Source organism: Orbicella franksi, chromosome 10, assembly GCF_964199315.1.
Source record: "Orbicella franksi chromosome 10, jaOrbFran1.1, whole genome shotgun sequence".
Taxonomy (NCBI): domain Eukaryota; kingdom Metazoa; phylum Cnidaria; class Anthozoa; order Scleractinia; family Merulinidae; genus Orbicella; species Orbicella franksi.
Window position 1 is genome coordinate 23,785,280 of NC_138154.1, and position 10,024 is coordinate 23,795,303.

Genomic DNA, 10,024 nt, shown 5'->3' on the forward strand with positions numbered 1-10,024 from the left:
GATATTGTGAGGGCAAATTTCGGCTCACGCCTCAGCTATGGACCTTATAAACTTGATAAGGGGTTTTGGAATACTGAATCGTCCTATTTTGGTGGACAGTCAGGGACGAAGATGGCGACGTCCCTGATAGTATGACCTTTGATAAGGAAGCATGCAGTTTCTACCCGGGGTTTCTACTCTTTAATGGATGAGCTGAGGAGTACAATTAATGCAAACGACAAGGTCCCATACAAACAAATTACCGGAAAGTAACACACGTTAATCACAGAAGTCCATTAACTCATTCCACGGACTTTAGTTCTGAGGAAATAGCGATTGATTATCCAGACTTAGCTAGACTTATTCAGTCTTTTAATAGTTAACGACAGTGCATTAAACGACTTACTACTAAACAATGTTTCGAACAGTAGGGAAAGAAATGGCATATCATGCGGTGAGACATCCTTAAACTGATGAGTGTGCAACAACAACAATCAAACAAAGTAACACAATTCTTATTATGGTGGCGTAGCTCAATTCCGGATGCTTTCGTATCTAAGTCATTGGTTGCAAATGTCAACTCACCGCCGATGGCTCATTTAAACCGTGACATGCAAGAAATAACAATAAAATGTTTAATATCGGTTGTCAGCACTTACCTGGTACCAAGCAAAAGAGTAAAAATACAACTTTCGCGTCTTTAAGTTCCATGTCGACCTAAATGCTTTTTTCAAAGCCGTTCCAGTATCTCTCTTGACAGCTCAAGTAACGAGTGCAGGGAAGGAAGAGCGTTGCCAAAGACTCTTTTATACCGCCCCTGAAAATCCGCCGTTGCTTCCGGTTAATTGTCTGAGATGTCAAACGTGAGCCTATCGATGCAAGCCGGATACGTAACAGTAATTATTTATCAGTGGACATGTACTAAAATTAGGAAGAACGGAAAAGGCTGGGACACCGGAACGTCCCGAATTCGAAACACCCAGGTTTTAAAAACCTTTTGACAAGAGCGCGACGAGGAACCATTAATAAAAATGATAATGATAGTGCGAAATTAAGTGAATGATTGCTAGTTAATAGTTGGTATTCTAGCAAATAGATTGGTCTTTTGAAAGTCCAAATGGCCAAAACGGTTTTCGCAGACTGGATTGGAGTCACTGGACTAGACTGGAATTGTAAAACGAGGACTTGCAAAACGATGTCTTGTAAAGCGGGGACTTGTAAAAAAACGTGGACTTGTAAAACGCCGACTTGAAAAACGCCGACTTGTGAAACGCGGACTTGTAGAAAGCGGAGTAGTAAAACGCAGACTTACAAAACGCGGACTTGTAAAACGCGGACTTGTAAAACGAGGACTAGTACGTAAACTCGCGCGGACTTGTAAAACGCGGACTAGTCTTAATTTAAACAATCATCTTCCATCCAAAGTTGCAGAATAGAATGGTTGTTGTTGGTTAAACCATCATCTCTCATCCTTCAAATACTAATCAACTGTATACTTCTAGCATACTTAGCTTAGAGCCATCATCATAATAGAAGGGAATGGTTATGAAACTCGACAAAGTTCTTTGTTGTATGTTTTCGTTCTTTTTTTTTTTTTTTTTTGGCCTTGACCGTGCACAAAACACAATAGTTGTTTTACTACTGACCGAGGAACTAACCAAAGAAATGTTTTGATTACGTAACTCATATAGTGTATGAAGGAAACCCAAAAGATTGTGCCCGGTCGTGGACCTTCCAGCATAAATCTTGGCATCTTTGTTTGTTCCTTTGATGTTTGCCGGGCTTTTAAAACTATGGATTCACGAAGTAACATTATATTCATTCCATCCAAACAAATCTTGCGTTTTATTAAATAAGTGATAGTTAATTTGTTCGCATCAAATGGTCAAATTATAAACTTAATGTAGACAGCCAAAAATAGTTTTCTAACAATATTTCTGTTTTCCATACTTTATTCCGTCGCTTGCTTTCCGTCACGCAAGGTGCCACGTGAGGAGCTTTCACCTTTATTATAAAGTTCACTTTTATATTCTGAGAAAGCAACGATTTCCTTTCAGCAACAATTTCAACAGCTTTTTTTCTTTCCAGCTATTATCGATTGGAACCATCATCTCTCATCCGAAGAACTTCAAATTATTCAAATTATCCTTGACAAGAGAAACAGAAACATCTAAAATAAAAAGTCAACAGAAACATGATTATCATATGGTGTCACGATCTTACAGATCACAGTCACATTAGACCATAAGAGCAAGCCTTTGGAAAATCGATTGCTTGTTTGTCGTCGCTCTCTTTCCGTCACGCAAGGTATCACGTGAGGGGCTTTTACCTTGAATTACGCACCTTTCGATGGGAAATGATTGTTTAAATAAAGACTAGTCCGCGTTGTACAAGTCCAGACCAGTCCAGACCAGTCCAGACCAGTCCAGTCCAGTCCAGTCCAGTCCAGTCCACAAAGTGAAGTATTCCGTCCAAAAACTGACCAAGTCAGGTCTGTTTCAGCAGTTAAGACAGTTACACCTACGCAGACGTTTAAATGTCTCGTCACGCAATCTTTTCACTACAACAAAAGATTGCGTGACAACATAAATATTCTTGCCCTTCGGCCATTTCAATTTCAGAAGGAAAAGAAAACAAACAGCGGTTACAAACATTACAAATAGACAATGCATGGTCTAAAAAACTTAACTGTATTAACTTGACGTTTCATATGTTACAACACACATCTTCAGAAGTGACGGTTATAACTATAACAAAAAGTTTTCAATTTTCAATTTAAAAAATAAAGCGAGGCACTGGTAACAAGCTAAAAACAAAATTGAAACTTCAGGTAGTTGATACTTCCGGTAGAAATTAATGAAGAAAAAGCTTCTCACTGCCAACGTTTTCATTAAGTGAGGGTTTTAAGTCACTGATCAATAGCGTTTCTTTAATTTTATAATGCAAGTCGGACCTTCTAGTAGCGAGGATTTCAAAATGGTGACCGGTAGAGATGACATGGTCTGCAATAGCGGAGGCGTGACGATCTTGTGTTAGAGCTTTGAAATGCTCGGTCTTCCTGTCATGCAATCGTTGTTTTGTTTTACCGACACAGAAGCAATCACAGTCCTAAAAACTAGCCTTATACACTAGTTTTGATCTTTGAGAGCGACTGAACCGATCTTTGTATGGAAAGAAAGACTTAATCCAGCAAATACTTTGAAAAATAACCCTGTATAAGGTTCCTAAGATTGACAAATCCATAAAACCTACTGATACAAGATTTAACACGTCGCGTAAGGGCTTCGCTTTGGTAAACCTCAAAAAGGCAAGACTAGGATGACTTCTTTCTTTGGAACAGTGGGGACAAGTTCAGCAGATGTTCTTTTGTCTTTTCAAAACATCATTAATGTTATAACAAAGTACCTCTCTCAGGGAACCACTTTGCAGGAGAGTTTTCATTAAATCAAAGAGAGTCGACCGTAATAAAGAGAAACTTGAGCAGATTGTGTAAACAGCGATAGGTTAGAGTGGGGATTAAATTGATTTTATAATTTTTCGATTACTCATTTATTATTACGCCTGTTTTATTACGCCCTCCCCCTTCCCCTCCCCGAAAACAGTGAGACTTACAGACTCAATAATTTACGGCATCTGATTAACTTTCATGCTGACCGCTGACAAGGTATAGACTTGAAGAGCCCACCCGCGTGGTCGCATTATAGATTTAAACTGGAACGAAGAATTGTATCTCATGTTTCGGTAACTTTTTTTTTTCTAATTTCCGTCTTTTAATTCGTAAAAAGAGCTCATTCTTACCATAAAATGTTTAAGCAAGCAACCGGAACGATGATCCTTCTGGTATACGTTGGATCAATAGTGATCTAATCGGCTTTACATATAAAATGAAGAATACAAAAGCAAAAACCGACACAACGTAGGATGATATTTTGAAGGTGAGTAGTGGTATGGGCTAGTCCAGTACGAATTTGACAGGTAGTGTGATGCAAATGAAAAAGTATTGTTATGGAAAGGAGTTCTATTGTTTTCTCGAGTTTGACGTATCCATGGTAACCAGAAGCCCCGCCCCCTTTGACGTCATTAATCTCGTTTCCGTGTTGACCGAGTAAAAAGCCTGGTTTCTAAGATAAACAAAGTAATCACGCAATTTTAAAGTTAACCATTAACTTTAATATCAAATGTTCCCCTAAAATTACAGGACAGAGCCGTGTGCAACTCCCTAGTGGATTGCGCTCAACTTATGAATGAAACTATTTACAAAAGTGTTTACAAATGGCACAACAGTTCAATCATGTCCACGTCCTCATTTGTTATTCTTTCATAGCCATAGCGATATGTTTTGAAGGTGTAGGGATCTATCACTCGTTTTTCGTACACAAGCTGGTACTTTTTCGTCTGAGAGACTGTGGTCAGTGAGTACTCTTTGGAGTTTCGGACGATGTGATAAGGCTTGTAAATATCAGTTTGTCGCGTTTTCTCGAGAGGGCGTTGAATTTCGTCTAAAACATTTTGCCGCAACACTTGATAATTTCACTGCTTGCTACCTTCACTGTTTAAAGAGATTCCCCTCACTTTGCATTCTTCTTTTTCTTTCTTCGTGAGGTAACCATAATTTTTCGGTCCCGCGGACGCAAATTCAGTGATGAAGTCGTCTTCTCCCAACTCGTCCTTGAAATCACCGAGAAAGTCGTCAAGGGGAGGATTGTTTTCATGAGGTAAACTGGAAAAAATAACGCTGTCGTTGTCTGTGTACTGTACTCGTTCTTGTAGCATGTCCAGAGCTGCATACAAACGAAGTCGAGCCCAACATGTCGTGAAACAAGCGATGAAAATGTTGAGGTTTGGTGAGACAGGTTCGTCATTCGATTTCAGTTTATAGTGAATTTCAACGATGTCTTCAGACAATACACTCACGTAGCAAATGCCATTTGCATCACTTTCATGGAATGCACTGAACCTCATAGGATCCCCGAACTCTTTGATTTGAGTTTTGTTGGTGCGCTGGCCAAACTTCCCCCACATGGAATTTAACATCATTTTTGCAAGGCTACGTTTGCCGGGATTCTTTTCAATGTTGTTGCGGTTGAGTTCGATGCCCTCTTTCACTTTGTAGGATCTCAGATGTTCTTGCTGTTTGACAGGATCATCGCCTACATGAGCTGGCCAGCCGCTTGCCTCCTGTTTAATCTTTAACCATGTATTCACATAGTCTTTAAAGAGACCTTTCCTCGTTTCAGAAAAATGCCACACTTCGTGAATGTAAGTTATTTTGTAGCCCTTCTCAACGGCTTTGTTCAGTTCGGGGGTACACCATGTACCTGTAATTTGTCTTTCACTGTCGCTGTGACTACAAACCCAGGACCGTTGTAGCATTGGTTTTTCCATCTCTTCTTGTACACAGGCTCTACATAGCGGGAATGTTAGTTTACCATTTTCATGCAGCGGAAGTACTGGATGAAACAGTTTTTCTGGAGGTAAGATTGTGACCTTGGCAATCCCGAAGTAATTTTGGATGTCTGTGTCTTCCGGCTGAAATATAATTTCAGGGTGGCCGACAGGATACTCAGCATTCTTATTAATGAACGGATAGAGAGATGTAAAATCATAGTAATGAATCTTCTCTCCTGAGGCGATGTCAGCCAGATGATAGAGTTTGCCCATCCAATCGGTACAACAAATCTTTGTTTACCAACTGGGCGCTTTTCTTGGATCCGTTCATTAGAGATACGGTAGTGAATGAATCTTGGGAAGAACTCATCATGATGTCTCGATGAATTTGTGACATCTCATACATCCTTCGTCCTTTAAAAGGTGGCTGAGAATCCTTTGATCGTCCGAACTGCGTGGATGTAAATCCAAGACCATGTATCCGAACGGACGTTCTGTCAAACGTTGAGACGTGTCTTGTAAAACTTGCCATTGGGTGGGAAATGCCTGTAATAGTAAATTTCTCATGCCTAATTGATCTCGTGGATTCTTGAAGGCTACGACATAGTGGGCGTTTCTGGAAATACTCTTGGCATATTTCCCCGGCGGAAACACGTCTTGGCACAACTAGAGCACGGTGACGTTCTGATGGTGAGAATGTTTGGTGAACAGATCCAACACTCGTTTATCGTTCCCTCCTTCAGCCATTAGATCGTCCAACACGAGTCATCCGCCTTTAGGAAACCACGTTTTCAGTTGATCTGTGTCGGGAATGCCTTCGTGAAACTTGACCCCCTGTTCTTTCATGGACTGAAACCCGTCTTGCCACACTCCGTAACAGTAATGTATTTGGGAGGGTTGGGTATGAGACAAATCGAGGTTGTTCAGTAAACGTTTGGTGGTAAACACAGTCTTGCCACACCCTGAAGGACCCACCACCAACAGACTGGAAGGGGTGTGAAATCGAAAAGACTTGCGTCGTTCCATGAGTCCAAATGACCAAACGCGCATGGGCATGCTTCTTTTGATACCGCATGGAAAGGAAAAATTCCACCCAACTGGGAATGGAGCCCTGATCTCTCGAGTGACAGTCGAGAATACTAACCATTGTACTACAAAATCATCACACGGAAAATGAACGTTTTCAATCGTATTTTAATGTCAAACCAACAATCATTACACTAAATATCTCACATCTGGCCTATTTTGTGATCGTTGTCTACATAATCATGTTTCGAGAAACGCCTCAAGAACTCGTTCATGCTTTGACCTCTCGCTCTGTCTCTTAAATAGAACAAGGCGTTATCACCACAGCTTTTACTGTAAATCGATTGCAGCGACTGTCCATTGTAATTGACATGTTTCCATTGACTTTTTAACCAGTCTTGCAAAGGCTGTGTTGACTTGTAAGTCTCTAAAGGTAGGGCGTAGCTGTCCATCACCACGCACACATTCCCACTATGGGTCCAAAGCGCCAGCCAGTGTCGGCCCGGTCTATCATGTGGATCTGTGTTTACAATGTACCCACGAGGTTCTTTCTTGATCGGTCGACGTGGTAATCGATCACAAGCCACCGTCCCGTAAAAGTAAGGTTTCAAAATGGCATCCGCTTTCGCCAAATGATCCAGTTGCACGTTATTCAGAGGTACTTTTTCCATTAGCGTTGGTAAATGTCGTACAACACGGCTTTGTTCTTGTCTATTTCCAAGAGTTTTTCAAACTCTCCGTACAAGATGACTGTGATGTTGTTACCTGGTGCGACACCGAAGTTCGGCACGATCTGTAACTCTCCTGACTGCTTGGGGTTCAACACCGGACTGTCCAAACATCCGTTGGCTGCATTGTCAAATACAAACAGTGTGCAATTCTTGCCTTGACCCCAGTCTTTGCTTCTGACCATGTTACCTTGATGTTTGCACAAACATCCTGTGGCTTGTAAGAATCGATAGTAACCTCTCAGATCTTGGGTACCGTCGTTGTGCACTAGCTCCAGGGTCTCGTAAGGGTACTCTTCTCCTCTGACCAGTTGCCTGATGTTACTCACACCAAACTTTTGAAAACAGAATGGGTCATGTGCCACAGTACCATTGAAGGCTTCTGAAAGCACAAGCCCAACGATGACTCTGTTAGGAATTCTGCCTTGAAATAAATTGTTGCACTCGTATCTTTGCTGGTTCCCTTGCATGTTGAAGGTCCTGATTTCACTTCTCACGGTCGGGTAAGCCACTATGGTTCTGTTGACGTTCATTTTCGTCATCAACTCTCGTGTAATCATATCATCATCCCTGATTTAACAGGTTTTTTCTCAGGGGAGGAGATTGTTAATTGATTTGACTACCGGAGGCGCCAAACTGGCGGCCGCGCCCCTTGAACATGAGACAGAGTGAAGCTGTTACAGTCTCCCTATTTTTTCCGCCAGCCGTGCCCTCCACCACCCCTACCCACGGGCATTTTGTACTCTCCCCAGTTTCGCTCGCATCAAGAGACCAAGATGGCGGCCCGTCGAACTCAACGATCGACATCCACGATCTCACGGAAAAATAGGGGACTGTGAACAGTCTAACTTCGGCAGGTTTAAGTTAAGTTCATCGCCGTTCGCAATCAAAATGTCAGGAAACCAGTTACATTAAACGAATTGCTGGTTTTCAGTGTCACGCAATTCAAAATAGATCAAAATAAAAATCAAAACCGGTCAATAGAATAAGTCCAGAATCTGGGAAATGAAAGAAGGTAAATATGCAAAGACTCTCGCCAAAATTCTGGTCACAGCAATTTTTCTTATGCGAGATACGCGGAGAATTTTTTTACCCAAATTTATAGAGATTTGTATGGAGACGCCATGCTGGTGCCCATCCGTATGGGCACCAACATGGCGGCCGGAAATCAACAGAAACATCTGTCACTGAGTTTTGCTGCAAAAGAGTTCAAGGAACCGTCTAAAACTTTAAAATAATACTTTTTCTAAGACATGAACTGTTCAGATAGCCAAGTTCCCCGAAATTAGTCACTTTTTTAAGCATCATGACAGCTCTCTAGGCCGTCATGTAAATGCCGCGTCACGCAAAAGCTTAGAAATTCAAGCGTACTGTATCACAAAACCAAGAACCCATTCGGAGCGATAATTTGTATGAATATTAGTTTTCAGCTGCTCTTATACATCATTAAAGTAAAATCTCAAGAAGATCAATAGTTTTGTAGTTCGAATTTTAGTGACGTCATGTGAAAACCAGCTATTAAAGTCTTTTTCTTTGCCATATAATAAACATCTTATTAACCGAGCTAAGTCGGTCTGTATGGGAGAATCTTGACCTCGGTCTTGTGTACAGACCTCACTGCGTTCGGTCTGTACTCACGACCTCGGTCAAGATTCTCCCATACAGACCTCCAGCTCGGTTAATCATAGCTAAGTAAAATCAAAAGTGAAAGTGCTTCTGAAAGGGAAAACTCACTACCCGCTTAATAAAATAGATAGACAACTTTCCACAGCTTATCTTGTTAAACTAAACTTTTGCTCAGTTCTCGATTACCAACTTTAAGGATTCGAATTTTGCTATCCCTCGAATTCAACACAACTGATGGAAAAACTGGCGAAGTCTCAATGTTGTAATATCAGTCGTGGAAAGCATGCATTCCACCGCGTTTGGCGATTATGAAGTTAACAGTCTTTTGCAAATTAATTGACACTAATCTTGATCAAACTATATGCGATAACTTCAGAGAATTCAATAACATACATTTAAAACAAGATTGACAAAATAACGTCAACATCGACGCAGACTATAAACAGTAAGTGTTGACTAATCAGATGATTAACTCCGCAAACGTGCTATAAACGTAAGGAAACCGGCAAAAAAAATGACAATTTTCCGCTAATTTTTCAAAAACATCAACTGAGCAACAAGCAGTACCTTTATCGGCCTCAGGTGAAAATTGTGCACTCAAGAGACGATAAAACTGAATGCGTTTATGGGAATCAATGCGTCGGAATGCATTTCAAGAAATGTTGAACAAGATTGCTGCATGGAACCCACTGACCCCGCGCAACGCCTTAGAGCAGCCTGCGAAAAACTTGCGTCAACACAGGAAATTATGAACATTTTATCTGATAAATAAATGTATTCACGCAATTGTTTTGAGAGACATAGCCAAAATACAACCCAGAAAAAAGAGATCTTAAAATGAGGCGGAAAAAAGTTACTTTACAATTTTCGATTTTGAAAAAGTGTCCAATATTGATGACGCAAGTAATTCAAGTGCGTGTATACAAATCTGAAAAATAAGGACTGATTTCTTTGAAATTTGATTCTGATATTTCTGGCATAATGAGCAACAGGTAACCAGCATATAAGGGAAGTTTTCGGTTGCTGCCATGGAGGATTTGGGCCTCACAGCCAGTAACAAAGTATTAATATTTCAGTTAAGGAAAGGTATCAAACGCGTGCGTTTCACTCTGGCACCAGCTTAACCTCGCAGAAAGCTAATATCACGAGTTAGCCAAGGATAACAAACCGACCCACAAACCCTGCTTTGAACAACGAAATTTCACCCTAGGTTTGAGATTTCTACAGATTAGCTCTAATCCAAGGTTAATTAAACCCTCTTTTGCACAACCGGACTG

The 10,024-nt window shown here is 40.9% G+C and overlaps 1 protein-coding gene and 1 pseudogene across 2 annotated transcripts; both read right to left on the minus strand.

Moving 5' to 3' along the window:
- Positions 1 to 5,144: 5,144 nt before the first annotated feature.
- On the minus strand, positions 5,145 to 6,423 carry LOC145499988 (uncharacterized; annotated as a pseudogene).
- A 408-nt stretch (positions 6,424 to 6,831) lies between these two features.
- On the minus strand, positions 6,832 to 9,678 carry LOC145499989 (uncharacterized protein F54H12.2-like). 2 transcript variants are annotated; one of them, XM_081479504.1, is made up of 2 exons: positions 8,852 to 9,678; positions 6,832 to 8,709 (listed from the first exon to the last, which is right to left on the minus strand). In XM_081479504.1, the coding sequence occupies exon 2, from the start codon at positions 7,679 to 7,681 to the stop codon at positions 7,064 to 7,066; it is 618 nt and encodes a 205-aa protein (XP_081335630.1). In that variant the 5' UTR covers positions 7,682 to 8,709; positions 8,852 to 9,678; the 3' UTR covers positions 6,832 to 7,063. The 2 variants fall into 2 exon arrangements, with proteins under 2 accessions (XP_081335630.1, XP_081335631.1); XM_081479505.1 differs by having other exon boundaries at positions 6,832 to 8,685; positions 8,716 to 9,678.
- Between the last annotated feature and the right edge of the window lie 346 nt (positions 9,679 to 10,024).